The sequence below is a fragment of the Salmo salar genome, chromosome 14 (genome assembly GCF_965601325.2).
Source record: "Salmo salar chromosome 14, fSalSal1, whole genome shotgun sequence".
Lineage (NCBI taxonomy): Eukaryota > Metazoa > Chordata > Actinopteri > Salmoniformes > Salmonidae > Salmo > Salmo salar.
This window is the reverse complement of record NC_138304.1, coordinates 102,068,598-102,088,597: the sequence shown is the minus strand read 5'-3', so window position 1 is coordinate 102,088,597 and position 20,000 is coordinate 102,068,598. Positions and strand designations below refer to the sequence as shown.

The window sequence follows — 20,000 nt, the reverse complement described above, 5'->3', positions numbered from 1 at the left end:
CAGTGGGCTAGGGCAGTGGGCTAGTGCAGTGGGCTAGGGCAGTGGGCTTTGTCTCATTGGGCTAGGGCAGTGGGCTAGTGCAGTGGGCTTTGTCTCAGTGGGCTAGGGAAGTGGGCTTTGTCTCAGTGGGCTAGGGCAGTGGGCTAGTGCAGTGGGCTTTGTCTCAGTGGGCTAGGGCAGTGGGCTAGTGCAGTGGGCTAGGGCAGTGAGCTAGGGCAGTGGGCTAGTGGCAGTGGGCTAGGGCAGTGGGCTTTGTCTCATTGGGCTAGGGCAGTGGGCTAGTGCAGTGGGCTTTGCCTCAGTGGGCTAGGGAAGTGGGCTTTGTCTCAGTGGGCTAGGGCAGTGGGCTAGTGCAGTGGGCTTTGTCTCAGTGGGCTAGGGCAGTGGGCTAGTGCAGTGGGCTAGGGCAGTGAGCTAGGGCAGTGGGCTTTGTATCAGTGGGCTAGGGCAGTGGGCTTTGTCTCAGTGGGCTAGGGCAGTGGGCTAGGGCAGTGGGCTTTGTCTCAGTGGGCTAGGCCAGTGGGCTAGTGCACTGGGCTTTGTCTCAGTGGGCTAGGGCAGTGGGCTTTGTCTCAGTGGGCTAGTTTAGTGGGCTTTGTCTCATTGGGCTAGGGCAGTGGGCTAGTGCAGTGGGCTTTGTCTCAGTGGGCTAGGGCAGTGGGCTTTGTCTCAGTGGGTTAGGGCAGTGGGCTAGTGCAGTGGGCTTTGTCTCAGTGGGCTAGGGCAGTGGGCTGGGGCAGTGGGCTTTGTCTCAGTGGGCTAGGGTAGTGGGCTAGTTTAGTGGGCTTTGTCTCAGTGGGCTAGGGCAGTGGGCTAGGGCAGTGGGCTTTGTCTCATTGGGCTAGGGCAGTGGGCTAGTGCAATGAGCTTTGTCTCAGTGGGCTAGGGCAATGGGCTAGTGCAGTGGGCTTTGTCTCAGTGGGCTAGGGCAGTGGGCTTTGTCTCAATGGGCTAGTGCAGTGGGCTAGGGCAGTGGGATTTGTCCCAGTGGGCTAGGGCAGTGGGCTGGTGCAGTGGGCTAGGGCAGTGGGCTTTGTCTCAGTGGGCTAGGGCAGTGGGCTAGGGCAGTGGGCTTTGTCTCAGTGGGCTAGGGCAGTGGGCCTTGTATCAGTGGACCAAGACAGTGGGCTAGGGCAGTGGGCTTTGTCTCAGTGGACCAAGACAGTGGGCTAGGGCAGTGGGCTTTGTCTCAGTGGGCTAGGGCAGTGGGCTAGTTTAGTGGGCTTTGTCTCAGTGGACCAAGACAGTGGGCTAGGGCAGTGGGCTTTGTCTCAGTGGGCTAGGGCAGTGGGCTAGTTTAGTGGGCTTTGTCTCAGTGGGCTAGGTTAGTGGGCTAGGGCAGGTTAGATATCTGATATCTGGTCTGTATCCTTGTGTTACGGCCCTAACCTTAACCCCTCCCGTTGTCATTGGTTTCAGAAGAAGGATGTGCGTATGCTGCGGTACATCCAGGAAGTGAACACGACCACGCGCTCCTGTGCATTGTGGGACTTGGAGGAGGACACGGAGTACATTGTTCATGTCCAGAGCATCAGCATGGGAGGCAGTAGTCCTCCAAGTGACCCGGTCAGCTTCAGAACTCCCAGAGAGTCTGAGAAACTGGCCTCCACAGTATCAGGTAGGTAACACACACAACAGAATTACAAAATGTTCATTTTAGAATGAGGACAGAAAAAAAAAACCTGCAGGGAATTCTAATATTATACAACACCTCCCCAATGAATTATAATGTTATACACCTCCCCAATGAATTATAATGTTATACACCTCCCCAATGAATTATAATGTTATACAACACCTCCCCAATGAATTATAATGTTATACAACACCTCCCCAATGAATTATAATATTATACAACACCTCCCCAATGAATTATAATGTTATACAACACCTCCCCAATGAATTATAATGTTATACAACACCTCCCCAATGAATTATAATGTTATACAACACCTCCCCCAATGAATTATAATGTTATACACCTCCCCAATGAATTATAATGTTATACAACACCTCCCCCAATGAATTATAATGTTATACACCTCCCCAATGAATTATAATGTTATACAACACCTCCCCCAATGAATTATAATGTTATACAACACCTCCCCAATGAATTATAATGTTATACACCTCCCCAATGAATTATAATATTATACACCTCCCCAATGAATTATAATGTTATACAACACCTCCCCCAATGAATTATAATGTTATACACCTCCCCAATGAATTATAATATTATACACCTCCCCAATGAATTATAATGTTATACACCTCCCCAATGAATTATAATGTTAATACAACACCTCCCCCAATGAATTATAATGTTATACAACACCTCCCCCAATGAATTATAATGTTATACAACACCTCCCCCAATGAATTATAATGTTATACAACACCTCCCCCAATGAATTATAATGTTATACACCTCCCCAATGAATTATAATATTAAACACCTCCCCAATGAATTATAATGTTATACACCTCCCCAATGAATTATAATGTTATACACCTCCCCAATGAATTAGAATGTTATACAACACCTCCCCCAATGAATTAGAATGTTATACAACACCTCCCCCAATGAATTATAATGTTATACACCTCCCCAATGAATTATAATATTATACACCTCCCCAATGAATTATAATGTTATACACCTCCCCAATGAATTATAATGTTATACAACACCTCCCCCAATGAATTATAATGTTATACACCTCCCCAATGAATTATAATATTATACAACACCTCCCCAATGAATTATAATGTTATACAACACCTCCCCAATGAATTATAATGTTATACACCTCCCCAATGAATTATAATGTTATACACCTCCCCAATGAATTATAATGTTATACACCTCCCCAATGAATTATAATGTTATACAACACCTCCCCCAATGAATTATAATGTTATACAACACCTCCCCCAATGAATTATAATGTTATACAACACCTCCCCCAATGAATTATAATGTTATACACCTCCCCAATGAATTATAATATTATACACCTCCCCAATGAATTATAATGTTATACACCTCCCCAATGAATTATAATGTTATACACCTCCCCAATGAATTATAATGTTATACAACACCTCCCCCAATGAATTATAATGTTATACAACACCTCCCCCAATGAATTATAATGTTATACACCTCCCCAATGAATTATAATGTTATACAACACCTCCCCCAATGAATTATAATGTTATACAACACCTCCCCAATGAATTCTAATATTATACAACACCTCCCCAATGAATTATAATGTTATACAACACCTCCCCAATGAATTCTAATATTATACAACACCTCCCCCAATGAATTCTGTTATACAACACCTCCCCAATGAATTATAATATTATTCAACACCTCCCCAATGAATTATAATATTATACAACACCTCCCCAATGAATTATAATATTATACAACACCTCCAAATTTCCCATAACGATTCCTGGCTACTCTACCATTTTGATACAGAGCATCGACGCCTGGCTGTCTTTGTCATGTAATACAGCAACTGGCAACACTTCCAGTTTGACCATCTCCTCTCTCAGCGACCCAGATACACACAGAGAAGAGAAGAGCTTTACACAGAGACAGGAATACATCAGCCCTTACATCACACAACAGATAAACACACGTACACAGGAGATGTTGGGAAAACATTAGAAGTACTGGTGCCAAGGTAATATTTAGATAACGTTTAAGGTAACGTTATTAAGGATTGTTGTACTCTGGTTCCCGTTTCTCAAAGTCGAAGTGAATCATTATTTTTATAATCATGTTTCGACGTTTAAAAGACATTATTCATATGGTTGAAAAATGTTCAGATAAAGTCGAAAGAAGATGTTCTTGAGACATTGAGAGATATCCTGAAGTAACACACAGTACGTTATAACGTCCTCCTAAACCACCAGATTATCACAGTAACAGAAATTATAACGTCCTCGTAAACCACCAGATTATCACAGTAACAGAAGTTATAACGTCCTCCTAAACCACCAGATTATCACAGTAACAGAAGTTATAACGTCCTCCTAAACCACCAGATTATCACAGTAACAGAAGTTATAACGTCCTCGTAAACCACCAGATTATCACAGTAACAGAAGTTATAACGTCCTCCTAAACCACCAGATTATCACAGTAACAGAAGTTATAACGTCCTCCTAAACCACCAGATTATCACAGTAACAGAAGTTATAACGTCCTCCTAAACCACAAGATTATCACAGTAACAGATGTTATAATCATCCTCCTAAACCACCAGATTATCACAGTAACAGAAGTTATAACGTCCTCCTAAACCACCAGATTATCACAGTAACAGAAGTTATAACGTCCTCCTAAACCACCAGATTATCACAGTAACAGAAGTTATAACGTCCTCCTATACCACCAGATTATCACAGTAACAGAAGTTATAACGTCCTCGTAAACCACCAGATTATCACAATAACAGAAGTTATAACGTCCTCCTAAACCACCAGATTATCACAGTAACAGAAGGTATAACGTCCTCGTAAACCACCAGATTATCACAGTAACAGAAGTTATAACGTCCTCGTAAACCACCAGATTATCACAGTAACAGAAATTATAACGTCCTGCTAAACCACCAGATTATCACAGTAACAGAAGTTATAACGTCCTCGTAAACCACCAGATTATCACAGTAACAGAAGTTATAACGTCCTCCTAAACCACCAGATTATCACAGTAACAGAAGTTATAACGTCCTCCTAAACCACCAGATTATCACAGTAACAGAAGTTATAACGTCCTCCTAAACCACCAGATTATCACAGTAACAGAAGTTATAACGTCCTCCTAAACCACCAGATTATCACAGTAACAGAAGTTATAACGTCCTCGTAAACCACCAGATTATCACAGTAACAGAAGTTATAACGTCCTCCTAAACCACCAGATTATCACAGTAACAGAAGTTATAACGTCCTCGTAAACCACCAGATTATCACAGTAACAGAAGTTATAACGTCCTCGTAAACCACCAGATTATCACAGTAACAGAAGTTATAACGTCCTTCTAAACCTACAGATTATCACAGTAACAGAAGTTATAACGTCTTCCTAAACCACCAGATTATCACAGTAACAGAAGTTATAACGTCCTGCTAAACCACCAGATTATCACAGTAACAGAAGTTATAACGTCCTCCTAAACCTACAGATTATCACAGTAACAGAAGTTATAACGTCCTCGTAAACCACCAGATTATCACAGTAACAGAAGTTATAACGTCCTCGTAAACCACCAGATTATCACAGTAACAGAAGTTATAACGTCCTCCTAAACCACCAGATTATCACAGTAACAGAAGTTATAACGTCCTCGTAAACCACCAGATTATCACAGTAACAGAAGTTATAACGTCCTCGTAAACCACCAGATTATCACAGTAACAGAAGTTATAACGTCCTCCTAAACCTACAGATTATCACAGTAACAGAAGTTATAACGTCTTCCTAAACCACCAGATTATCACAGTAACAGAAGTTATAACGTCCTGCTAAACCACCAGATTATCACAGTAACAGAAGTTATAACGTCCTCCTAAACCTACAGATTATCACAGTAACAGAAGTTATAACGTCCTCGTAAACCACCAGATTATCACAGTAACAGAAGTTATAACGTCCTCGTAAAACACCATTTTATTTTTATGTAACTAAGGTTACCTGAGAAACCAGATGGTCGGATATTGTAGTAACCTCTAAGGTCCTGAGTCCTGAGTCTACACAGGTGGGCATCTGCAATGGACAGGTTTGGCGTGGTGTGTGCGTCCTTGTGTTGTTTGTGCGTGCGCGTGGAGTGTGTGTGCGTCCTTGTGTTGTTTGTGCGTGCGCGTGGTGTGTGTGTGCGTCCTTGTGTTGTTTGTGTGTGCGCGTGGTGTGTGTGCGTTTGACACCTGCTCTGGTTATCACTAGTCATATATGACAGCCACACACCACACGCACGCGCACACACCACATCGCATGCCGCACACACCTGTCCTTTGCAGATGCCCACCTGTGTAGACTCAGGACGTTAGAGGTTACTCTGACCATCTGGTCTCACACACACCACACACCACGTTTCCGTCTCTCTTTTGTCTTCTATTGTCACGAACAAGCTCGAAGTTCGTAACAAAAAGGGAGACAACGTGGAGATAAGGAATAACAAAATATATTTATTAAATAATGTAAACTAAATACAATTAACAATGGTGTTTGTAAATCAGTAATCAGTAGTGTAAGTGAGTGGTTGCGTGCATAAATGTGATAATGAGGGGCGTTGGAAGGTGCATTGAAAGGTGTATTTATCCCGGGACACACCCGGGCCCAGGTGTGTCTGCATGGAGAGAGTCTCCTCAATGAATGGGGAAGAGGTGTATTTATCCTGGGACACACCCGAGCCCAGGTGTGTCTGCATGGAGAGAGTCTCCTCAATGAATGGGGAAGAGGTGTATTCATCCCGGGACACACCCGAGCCCAGGTGTGTCCCATGTCTCTGATGACCCTCCCGGCTCCACCCACCAACATCCTATTAAGGAAAACAAGAGCAAAGAGAAAGAATTCGGCAGACAGAGTGGGAGGGTCATCACATTATTAATCAACACTACTTGTTTATTTTATTTTATTTTACATTTATTTAACTAAGCAAGAAAGTTTAGAACAAATTCTGATTTACAATGACGACCTACCAAAAGGCAAAAGGCCTCCTGATGGGACGGGGGCTGGGATTAAAATATATATAAATATATATAAATATAAAAACAGGACAAAACAAACATCACGACAAGAGAGACACCACAACATAAAGAGAGACCGAAGACAACAACACAGCCCTGTTACCATCAGTTATATATGACCACCAGTACAACACAGCCCTGTTACCATCTGTTATATATGACCACCAGTACAACACAGCCCTGTTACCATCTGTTATATATGACCACCAGTACAACACAACCCTGTTACCATCTGTTATATATGACCACCAGTACAACACAGCCCTGTTACCATCTGTTATATATGACCACCAGTACAACACAGCCCTGTTACCATCTGTTATATATGACCACCAGTACAACACAACACAGCCCTGTTACCATCTGTTATATATGACCACCAGTACAACACAGCCCTGTTACCATCTGTTATATATGACCACCAGTACAACACAACACAGCCCTGTTACCATCTGTTATATAACCACCAGTACAACACAGCCCTGTTACCATCTGTTATATATGACCACCAGTACAACACAGCCCTGTTACCCTCTGTTATATATGACCACCAGTACAACACAGCCCTGTTACCATCTGTTATATATGACCACCAGTACAACACAACCCTGTTACCATCTGTTATATATGACCACCAGTACAACACAACCCTGTAACCATCTGTTATATATGACCACCAGTACAACACAGCCCTGTTACCATCTGTTATATATGACCACCAGTACAACACAGCCCTGTTACCATCTGTTATATATGACCACCAGTACAACACAGCCCTGTTACCATCTGTTATATATGACCACCAGTACAACACAGCCCTGTTACCATCTGTTATATATGACCACCAGTACAACACAGCCCTGTTACCATCTGTTATATATGACCACCAGTACAACACAGCCCTGTTACCATCTGTTATATATGACCACCAGTACAACACAGCCCTGTTACCATCTGTTATATATGACCACCAGTACAACACAACACAGCCCTGTTACCATCTGTTATATATGACCACCAGTACAACACAGCCCTGTTACCATCTGTTATATATGACCACCAGTACAACACAGCCCTGTTACCATCTGTTATATATGACCACCAGTACAACACAACACAGCCCTGTTACCATCTGTTATATATGACCACCAGTACAACACAACACAACCCTGTTACCATCTGTTATATATGACCACCAGCACAACACAACACAGCCCTGTTACCATCTGTTATATATGACCACCAGTACAACACAGCCCTGTTACCATCTGTTATATATGACCACCAGTACAACACAGCCCTGTTACCATCTGTTATATATGACCACCAGTACAACACAGCCCTGTTACCATCTGTTATATATGACCACCAGTACAACACAGCCCTGTTACCATCTGTTATATATGACCACCAGTACAACACAGCCCTGTTACCATCTGTTATATAGGACCACCAGTACAACACAACACAGCCCTGTTACCATCTGTTATATATGACCACCAGTACAACACAACACAACCCTGTTACCATCTGTTATATATGACCACCAGTACAACACAGCCCTGTTACCATCTGTTATATATGACCACCAGTACAACACAGCCCTGTTACCATCTGTTTTATATGACCACCAGTACAACACAATACAACCCTGTTACCATCTGTTATATATGACCACCAGTACAACACAACACAACCCTGTTACCATCTGTTATATATGACCACCAGTACAACACAGCCCTGTTACCATCTGTTATATATGACCACCAGTACAACACAGCCCTGTTACCATCTGTTATATATGACCACCAGTACAACACAGCCCTGTTACCATCTGTTATATATGACCACCAGTACAACACAGCCCTGTTACCATCTGTTATATATGTCCACCAGTACAACACAGCCCTGTTACCATCTGTTATATATGACCACCAGTACAACACAACCCTGTTACCATCTGTTATATATGACCACCAGTACAACACAGCCCTGTTACCATCTGTTATATATGACCACCAGTACAACACAACCCTGTTACCATCTGTTATATATGACCACCAGTACAACACAACCCTGTTACCATCTGTTATATATGACCACCAGTACAACACAGCCCTGTTACCATCTGTTATATATGAACACCAGCACAACACAACACAGCCCTGTTACCATCTGTTATATATGACCACCAGTATAACACAACACAACCCTGTTACCATCTGTTATATATGACCACCAGTACAACACAGCCCTGTTACCATCTGTTATATATAACCACCAGTACAACACCAGTCACTTCTGTGTCTCTTTGTGCCTCGAGTACTCTGCAGAGTAGACTCGTCTCTCTCTCTCATCTCTCTCCAAGTCAGCGGTCTTTGTGTCTGTCTGGGAATCTAGTGTCAGTCAGTCTGCTGTCTGAAGTCCAACTATTGCTCACCCCTTTTAAAGGTCTCCTTCAGGACTACATCTAAGGGTTTTAAATACCAGGTCCTTAACTCCAGACCTCTGAGGAGGCTCTGACAGAGGGGAGGCTGCTTTTGACTGACAAGACTCTGAACTCTCCCTCAGAAGTCATGGTTCATGGTTTTCTCCATTTTGTCCCCAAGACCCTTCCCCTTTGGTGTTTGCAGATCTGGATATAATTCAGCAATATGGTCATGGTAAGATCAGAGAGATTTCAGTTTGTAATCAAGCCCCCTCTCTTTCTCTCTCTCTCTCTTTTTTTCTCTCTTCTCAGAGGTATCATCACAGCCTCATCCTTAACGTCAGGTTAATTAGCCCAGGCCAGGACATGGCTGAGGGGAAACAGAGTAGGATTCTTCAGGGGCTGCTGGGGGATGACTCACAGCTCGGGTTAATTAGCCCAGGCCAGGACATGGCTGTGACTACAATATCTCATTTTCAATATGTGTGAATGTAGTTATGATAGAGGTGATGATAGGCAAGGTCTGTCTGTCTGTCTGTCTGTCTGTCTGTCTGTCTGTCTGTCTGTCTGTCTGTCTGTCTGTCTGTCTGTCTGTCTGTCTGTCTGTCTGTCTGTCTGTCTGTCTGTCTGTCTGTCTGTCTGTCTGTCTGTCTGTCTGTCTGTCTGTCTGTCTGTCTGTCTGTCTGTCTGTCTGTCTACAGTATAACTGTGTTTCCTCTCTCCAGACCAGGTGAACAGAGAGGAGATGGACCAGGTAGTTCAGCTCAGTGTGTTTCCTCTCTCCAGACCAGGTGAACAGAGAGATGGACCAGGTAGTTCAGCTCAGTGTGTTTCCTCTCTCCAGACCAGGTGAACAGAGAGATGGACCAGGTAGTTCAGCTCAGTGTGTTTCCTCTCTCCAGACCAGGTGAACAGAGAGGAGATGGACCAGGTAGTTCAGCTCAGTGTGTTTCCTCTCTCCAGACCAGGTGAACAGAGAGGAGATGGACCAGGTAGTTCAGCTCAGTGTGTTTCCTCTCTCCAGACCAGGTGAACAGAGAGGAGATGGACCAGGTAGTTCAGCTCAGTGTGTTTCCTCTCTTCAGACCAGGTGAACAGAGAGATGGAACAGGTAGTTCAGCTCAGTGTGTTTCCTCTCTCCAGACCAGGTGAACAGAGAGGAGATGGAACAGGCAGTTCAGCTCAGAGTTGGAGAGCTCATCATCATCGTAGTGGTTCTCGTCATGTGGGCAGGTAACTCAACCACAACACAACCATAACACAACCATAACACAACCATAACATAACCATAACACAACCACATCCCAACCACATCCCAACCACAACACAACCATACCACAACCACAACTCAACCACAACTCAACCACAACACAACCACATCACAACCACAATACAACCACAATACAACCATAACACAACCACATCACAACCACAACACAACCATACCACAACCACAACACAACCACATCACAACCACAACTCAACCACAACTCAGCCACAACACAATCATAACACAACCATAACACAACCACATCACAACCACAACACAACCACATCACAACCACAACTCAACCACAACACAACCATAACACAACCACATCACAACCATAACACAACCACATCACAACCATAACACAACCACATCACAACCACAACACAACCACATCACAACCACAACAGAACCACAACACAACCGTAACACAACAGAACCAAATCAATGCATCATGTGGGCTGGTAACTGAACCACATTTACATCGCAACACAACCATAACACAATCATAATGTTGCTGCCTTGGCAGCAGCTAATGGGGTTCCATAATAAACCCCTGGAAGAGTAGCTGCTGCCTTGGCATGAACTAATGGGAATCCATAATAAACCCCAGGAAGGGTAGCCCCTGTCTTGGCAACAGGAACAAATGGGGATTCATAATAAATACAAAACAGAACCATAGTAGTTGGCAAACAAAGACAAAACAAATGGAAAATGAAAGGTGGATCGGCGATGGCTAGAAGACCGGTGACGTCGACCGCCGAACGCAGCCCGAACAAGGAGAGGGACCGACTTCAGGGGAAGCCGTGACAGTATCCCCCCCTTGACGCGTGGCTCCAGCAGTGCGCCGACACCGGCCTCGGGGACGACCCGGAGGACGAGGTGCAGGGCGATCCGGGATGGAGACGGTGGAACTCCCACAGCATCGACGGCCCCCAGCATCTCTCCTCTGGACCGTACTCCTCCCACTCCACGAGGTACTGAAGGCCCCTCGCCCGACGCCTCGAATCCAGTATGGATCGAACAGCATACGCCGGGGCCCCCTCGATGTTCAGAGGGGGTGGAGGAACCTCCCGCACCTTAGACTCCTGGAGTGGACCAGCCACCACCGGCCTGAGGAGAGACACATGGAACGAGGGGTTATCACGGTAATTGGGGGAAGCTGTAACCTGTAACAAACCTCATTCAGTCTCCTCAGGACTTTGAATGGCCCCCACAAACCGCAGGCCCAGCTTCCGGCAGGGCATGCGGAGGGGCAGGTTTTGGGTCGAGAGCCAGACCCAGTCCCCCGGTGCGAACACCAGGGCCTCACTGCGGTAGCGATCTGCGCTGGTTTTCTGGCGCCTCACGGCCCGCTGAAGGTGCACATGAGCGGCGTCCCATGTCTCCTCAGCGAGCCTAAACCAGTCGTCCACCGCAGAAGCCTCGATCTGGCTCTGATGCCAAGGCGCCAGAACCGGCTCGTACCCCAGTACGCACTGGAAGGGGGAGAGGTTAGTGGAGGAGTGGTGGAGCTAGTTCTGGACCATCTCTGCCCAGGGCACGAACGCCGCCCACTCCCCTGGCCGGTGTGTCCTCTGTGTCATACATCCGGGACAGTGCGTCTGCCTTCGCGTTCTGGGAACCTGGTCTGTAGGATAGGGTGAAAACAAAACAGGTAAAAAACATGGCACACCTTGCCTGGCAAGGGTTCAGTCTCCTCGGCGCCCGGAAGTACTCCAGATTGCGGTGGTCAGTCCAGATGAGAAAAGGGTGTTTAGCCCCCTAAAGCCAATGTCTCCATGCCTTCAAGGCCTTGACGACAGCCAACAGCTGCCAGTCCCCCACATCAAAGTTTTGCTCCGCCAGGCCGGATAAACCTTCGGTAGTAGTTGGCAAACCCTGGAAACTGCTGCACTTCCTTTACCGTGGTGGGAGTCGGCCAATTACGCACGGCTGAAATGCGGTCACTCTCCATCTCCACCCCTGAAGTGGAAATGCGGTACCCTAGGAAGGAGACGGACTGTTGGAAGAACAGACATTTCTCAGCCTTGACGTACAGGTCATGCTCCAACAGTCGACCAAGCACCCTGCGCACCAGGGACACATGCTCAGCGCATGTAGAGGAGTATATCAGAATGTCGTCGATATACACCACTATACCCTGCCCGTGCAGGTCCCTGAAAATCTCATCTACAAAGGCCTGGAAGAGTGATGGCGCATTCATCAACCCGTACGGCATGACGAGGTACTCTTAGTGCCCAAAGGTGGTACTGAAAGCCGTCTTCCACTCATCTCTCCCGGATACGCACCAGGTTGTAAGCGCTCCTGACATCCAATTTGGTGAAGAAGCCCGCCCCGTGCATTGACTCAATCGCACTGGCTATGAGAGGTAGCGGGTAACTGTACCTAACAGTGATCTGGTTTAGACCTCGATAGTCAATACACGGGCGCAGACCTCCATCCTTTTTCTTCACAAAAAAGTAACTCGAGGTTGCAGGTGAAGTGGAGGGCCGAATGTACCCCTGCCCCAGGGATTCGGAGACACATGTTTCCATAGCCACCGTCTCCTCCTTAGACAGGGGATACACGTGACTCCTGAGACGTGCTGCGTCTACCAGGAGATTTATTGCACAATCCCCCCTGTCGATGGGGTGGTAATTGAGTCGCCCTCTTCTTACAGAAGGCGAGAGCCAAATCGGCATATTCAGAGGGGATGCGCACGGTGGAGACCTGGTATGGACTTTCCACCGTAGTCGCACCAACGGAAACCCCTAAACACCTCCCCGAGCACTTTCGTGACCACCCCGTGAGAGCCCTCCGTTGCCACGAAATAGTGGGATCATGACAGGCCAACCAGGGTAGGCCCAGCACCACGGGAAACGCAGGAGAATCAATAAGGAAAAGACTGATTCTCTCCTTGTGACCCTCCCGCATCACCATGCTCAGTGGAGCGGTGGCCTCCCTAATTAGCCCTGACCCTAATGGTCAACTATCTAGGGTGTGAACTAGGAAGGACATATTCACTGGAACAATAGGGATCCCTAATCTATGGGCAAATGATCTGTCAATAAAGTTCCCAGCTGCGCCTGAATCTACGAGCGCCTTATGCTGGGAATGCGGGGACAACTCAGGAAAATGAATATACAAAAACATGTGTGCAACAGAGGGCTCTGGGTGAGCCTGGTGCTGACTCACCTGGGGTGACATGAGAGTGCCCTGCCTGCTGCCTCGACTCCCAGAGGAACCTCCCCAGTACCGACCGGCAGTGTGCCCTTTGTGGCCACAGATGGTGCATGGACCGGCCCCTCCTCCGGTCGCCCAAAGCGCAGCACCTCCCAGCTCCATGGGCGTTGCAGCGGTGGTGCTGGGGGGTGGAATCGATAGACCCCGATCTGGACGTCCGCGGGTAGCCAGCAGGTTATCCAACCGGATGGACAGGTCCACCAGCTGGTCAAAGGTGAGAGTGGTGTCCCTGCAGGCCAACTCCCGACAGACGTCCTCGCGCAAACTGCAACGGTAGTGATCGATCAGGGCCCTGTTGTTCCATCCCACGCCGGCGGCCAGGGTCCGAAAGTCCAAAGTGAACTCCTGTGCGCTCCTCATCCCCTGCCTAAGGTGGACAAGACGTTCATCCGCCGCTCTACCGGTCAAAAACTTCTTCCGGGTGAAATCCTCAAATTGGTCCAACACCGCTTCTCCTTCCCCCCGTATGGCGTTGGCCCACTCCAAGGCTTTCCCTGAGAGACAGGAGACGAGGGCGGACACGCTCTCACATCCCAAAGGAGCCGGGTGGACGGTTGCCAGGTAGAGCTCCAGCTGGTGTAGGAACCCGACATCCCGCAGCCATCCCATCATACTCCCTCGGAAGAGCGAGCTGAATCCCACTGGGACCGGGTGAAGGAGGGGTGAGTAGTGGTGCCCGTAGTGGTGCTGGTAGAGGCGCTGGAGGAACTCTTCTCTCCCAGCGATCCATAGTCTGCAGGACACGATCGATGACGGTGTCGAGGTGTTGTAGCATGGCCGCATGCTGCTGGACGCGCTCCTCGATCCATAATACAGGGTTGTCTGCTCCTGCTGACTCCATATGGTTGTCGTGCGTGATTCTGTCATAAGGTGAGTGTAGCTGGTGCATGAAGTCAGGGGCAGGAGAGCAGAATGAGTGAGCAACGTACTTTACTCAAAATAAAGGCACAAGGTAAACAAATACACTTGAGCAACAATAAACGGTAATCAATTACGCACGGGTGAAAACAGCACCCGTCGAAATCCAGTCATAATGTACCGAATGAACATAGAAACAATCACGCACAAAACCATGGGGAAACAGAGGGTTAAATACATGAACATGTAATTGGGGAACGAAACCAGGTGTGTAGAAAACAAAGACAAAACAAATGGAAAATGAAAGGTGGATCGGCGATGGCTAGAAGACCGGTGACGTCGACCGCCGAACGCCGCCCGAACAAGGAGAGGAACCGACTTCGGCGGAAGTCATGACAACCAGAGATGTTTACTTAAAAGCACCAGAGATGTTTACTAAAAAACACCAGAGATGTTTACTAAAAAGCACCAGAGATGTTTACTAAAAAGCACCAGAGATGTTTACTTAAAAGCACCAGAGATGTTTACTTAAAAGCACCAGAGATGTTTACTAAAAAGCACCAGAGATGTTTACCAAAAAACACCAGAGAGGTATACAAAAAAAACACCTGAGGTATACTAAAAAACACCAGATGTATACTGAAAAACACCAGATGCATACTAAAAAACACCAGATGTATACTAAAAACACCAGATGTATACTGAAAAACACCAGATGTATACTGAAAAACACCAGATGCATACTAAAAAACACCAGATGTATACTAAAAACACCAGATGTATACTGAAAAACACCAGATGTATACTAAAAAACACCAGATGTATACTAAAAAACACCAGATGTATACTAAAAAACACCAGAGGTATACTGAAAAACAGATGTATACTGAAAAACACCAGATGTATACTGAAAAACACCAGATGTATACTAAAAAACACCAGATGTATACAACAAGATCAGTGAGTTAGCCAGTTGACTTTGATAAACAACCAGAAATAACTATTGAAATGTACTTAGATTGTTTTCATTTGTTGAATCAATTAGATCCTGCCCATTTCCAGCTCATCTTTATCAAAAATATTTAGGCAAAATATCAAAATATTTAGCCTAGTTAGCTGGCTAACTCCTTGATCCTGCTTTGTAGTGTACCCCTCAGGTTCATCTACACACTCTGCTATGAATGCATATAGCCTACTCTCTATCTGAATCCCTGTTACTCACACATGGAGAGTACTGTTCCTCTAGTACACTGAAGAGGATACTAGTCTCGCTCTCGCTCTCTCTCTCTCTGTATTTATCTCAATTAAATTCAAAGGGCTTTCTTGGCATGGGAAACATATGTTTACATTGCCAAGGCAAGTGAAAAAGATAATAAACAAAAGTGAAGTAAACAATTAAAACATTTACAGTACACATTACACTCACAAAAGTTTAAAAATGAATAGAGACATTACAAATGTCATTTTATGGCTATGTACAGTGTTATAATGATGTACAAAGGGTTAAAGTACAAAAGGGAAAATAAATAAACATAAATATGGGTTGTATTTACAATGGTGTTTGCTCTTCACTGGTTGCCCCTTTTCTTGTGGCAACAGGTCACAAATCTTACTGATGTGATTATACACTGTGGTATTTCACCCAATAGATATGGGAGTTTATCAAAATTGGATTTGTTTTCCAATTCTTTGTGGGTCTTTGTAATCTGAGGGAAATATGTGTCTCTAATATGGTCATACATTTGGCAGGTTAGGAAGTGCAACTCAGTTTCCACCTCATTTTATGGGCAGTGGGCACATAGCCTGTCTTCTCTTGAGAGCCAGGTCTACCTACGGCGACCTTTCTCAATAGCAAGGCTATGCTCACTGTGTCTGTACATAGTCAAAGCTTTCCTTAATTTGGGGTCAGTCACAGTAGTTAGGTGTACTCTCTGTTTAGGGACCAAATAGCCTTCCAGTTTGCTCTGTTTTTTGGTAAATTCTTTCCCATGTGTCAAGTAATTATCTTTTTGTTTTCTCATGATTTGGTTGGGTCTAATTATGTTGCTGTCCTGGGGCTCTGTGAGGTCTGTTTGTGTTTGTGAACAGAGCCACAGGACCAGCTAGCTTAGGGGACTCTTCTCCAGGTCCATCTCTCTGTAGGTGACGGCTTTGTTATGGAAGGTTTAGGAATTACTTGATTTTAACGGCTCTTTTCTGGATTTTGATAATTAGCGGGTATCTGCCTAATTCTGCTCTGCATGCATTATTTGGTGTTTTATGTTGTACATGGAGGATTCTTTGCAGGATTTTGCATGCAAAGTCTCAATTTGGTGTTTGTCCCATTTTGTGAATTCTTGGTTGGTGAGCGGACCCCAGACCTCACAACCATAAAGGGCAATTTTATTTATTTTATTTCACCTTTATTTAACCAGGTAGGCTAGTTGAGAACAAGTTCTCATTTACAACTGCGACCTGGCCAAGATAAAGCAAAGCAGTGCGACACAAACAACAACACAGAGTTACACATTGAATAAACAAACATACACTCAATAATACAATAAAAAAAGTCTATATACAGTGTGTGCAAATGAGGTAAGTTAAGGGAGGTAAGGCAATAAATAGACCATAGTGGCGAAATAATTACAATATAGCAATTAAACACTGGAGTAATAGATGTGCAGAAGATGAGTGTGCAAGTAGAGATACTGGGGTGCAAAGGAGCAAAATAAATAACAGTATGGGGATGAGGTAGTTGGATGGGCTATTTACAGATGGGCTATGTACAAGTGCAGTGATCTGTGAGCTGCTCTGACAGCTGATGCTTAAAGTTAGTGAGGGAGATATGAGTCTCCAGCTTCAGTCATTTTTGCAGTTCGTTCCAGTCATTGGCAGCAGAGAACTGGAAGGAAAGGCGGCCAAAGGAGGAATTGGCTTTGGGGGTGACCAGTGAAATATACCTGCTGGAGCACGTGCTACGGGTGGGTGCAGCTATGGTGACCAGTGAGCTGAGATAAGGCGGGGCTTTACCTAGCATAAACTTATAGATGACCTGGAGCCAGTGGGTTTGGCGACGAGTATGAAGCGAGGGCCAGCCAACGAGAGCATACAGGTCGCAGTGATGGGTAGTATATGGTGCTTTGGTGACAAAACAGATGGCACTGTGATAGACTACATCCAATGGGTTCTATAACTGATTTGTATTTGTTGTCCTGGCAACTGGACCTTTTTTAGAACACCATTGTTGTTGTCTTACTGAGATTTACTGTCAGGACCCAGGTCTGACAGAATCTGTGCAGAAGATCAAGGTGCTGCTGTAGGCCCTCCTTGGTTGGGGACAGAAACACCAGATCATCAGAAAACAGTAGACATTTGACTTCAGATTCTAGTAGGGTGAGGCCGGGTGCTGCAGACTGTTCTAGTGCCTTCGCCAATTTGTTGATAAATATGTTGAAGAGGGTGGGGCTCAAGCTGCATCCCTGTGTCACCCCACAGCCCTGTGGAAAGAAATTTGTGTTTTTGGCCAATTTTAACTGCACACTTGTTGTTTGTGTACATGGATTTTATAATGTCGTATGTTTTTCAGGGTCTGAGGTGGACTGTTGTGCTGTGGTGTTGAGTCTGAGGTCAGGGTCTAAGGTGGACTGTTCTGCTGTGATGTTGAGGCTGAGGTCAGGGTCTGAGGTGGTCTGTTCTGCTGTGGTGTTGAGGCTGAGGTCAGGGTCTGAGGTGGACTGTTCTGCTGTGATGTTGAGGCTGAGGTCAGGGTCTGAGGTGGCATGGATTTCATAATGTCATATCATATGTTTTTCCCCCATCACCGCTTTCAATCCATTTGTGTAGCAGAATATGTGGTCTGTCGTATAGTAATTTCGTAAAGAGATAATTTGACATTCGCTCAGTACATTGTTTTCACTGAAGAAATGTACGAGTCTGCTGTTAATGATAATGCAGAGGATTTCCCCAAGGTTACTGTTGATGCATATCCCATGTTAGTTATTGGGGTGAAATTTGTCTCCACTTTTGTGGATTGGGGTGATCCGTCCTTGGTTCCAAATATTGGGGAAGATTCCAGAACTGAGGATGATATTAAAGAGTTAAAGAGTATAGCCAATTTGAGGTCTGTATAGTTTATCTTTTCATGTAGGATACCATCTCCCTCTCTCTCTCTATCCATCCCTCCATCCCCCTCCTCTCTCACTCTCTCTTTCTTTCTCTCCCTCCCTCTCAGGTGTGATCCTCCTGTTTTGTCGTCAGTATGACATCATCAAAGACAACGAACCCAACAACAACAAGGACAAAGCCAAGACCTCGTCCGAATGCAGTACGCCCGAACACCCACAGGGAGGCCTACTGCGTAGCAACCTCTGAAACCAGCCCCCACAGTCCACTCAACTATATGGCAATAACGTCTAATCCTATTCCTTAGGACAGGTGCGACTACACAGCCAACCAGAACCTTCACACCTAGGGCTCGATCCTGATTCTTCATACTGAAGTGTTTACTTGCACACGCCCTGCCATGAATTTAACAAATTATAGAGATTCCCTCCATGTAATTCTTACACAAATCCTTGACGGACAGTATGCAAGTGCACACTTTGAGAAAAGTGTGGAGAATCGGGACACAGCCCTGGTATCGTCTAAACCTTCACCTGCACCACCAAATAGTGGAGTCTGAATGCTTTTGATAACAACTGACCTGTCTATTTCTAACTGTTCCTCACACACAGATCCTGAGACCAACAGAAGCCATTCTCAGACTCCCCTGAAACCATTCAGAACCCTCCTTGCAACAACAGAAACAGACCAGGACTAATTCTAAGACCAGAATGTAACCCAGGACGCATTGATAAAGCCACAACCAGAGTCAGACAAAAAACAGTTGTCTTTGAAGCAAACAGAACTTGTTCATTGCCACACTCTTTTGAATTCGGGGAGCCCCTGGATCCTGGAATCTGTGTGGCCAATTGATTGAAAATGGCTGACAATGGATCCAAAATGGCCACCGGTCAATATATTGAACCTGGATCACCAACTGTCTGAATGACAGTATGTACCATCCATTTGGAAAAATGTGGAAATGTTGGCACATATTGAACATGACCCCTGGTTTCAGAGTAGCCTGACTGACGTCCATGAGGCTTGGATGTGTTTGTTTGGTTCCAAGCGAGAGGCCGTGCATGTCGTCCGCAACATGATGATCACCACTACGATGATGATGAGCTCTCCAGCACCGAGCTAAGACTCCTGACACCATCTCCTCCACCAATCAGCACCTCAAAGACTACAGCACAGACCCTGCCCAGGAACCAAGCCCAGCCAATCACAACAGCCCAGCAGACCACAATCCCCCACCATCCAGAGTGGGGAACCTGAATAAGTGGACACATGACATTTTTAACCACACTTCTTCTACTTTCTGATATAAAGTAGTTCATAATATTACCATATGTCCTAGCT

At 45.5% G+C, this 20,000-nt stretch overlaps 1 protein-coding gene across 1 annotated transcript in view; it reads left to right on the top strand.

The window, feature by feature from the left end:
- Positions 1-20,000, top strand: part of LOC106570698 (fibronectin type III domain-containing protein 5b) — a 25,524-nt gene that overhangs the window by 2,251 nt on the left and 3,273 nt on the right. Inside the window, exons 2-5 of the mRNA XM_045695055.2 lie at positions 1,420-1,618; positions 10,349-10,438; positions 18,769-18,971; positions 19,271-20,000. The exon at positions 19,271-20,000 is cut by the window's right edge and continues 3,273 nt beyond it. Coding sequence (XP_045551011.2) covers positions 1,420-1,618; positions 10,349-10,438; positions 18,769-18,908 — 429 coding nt within the window. The 3' untranslated portion in view covers positions 18,909-18,971; positions 19,271-20,000. The remainder of the gene's footprint in view (positions 1-1,419; positions 1,619-10,348; positions 10,439-18,768; positions 18,972-19,270) is intronic.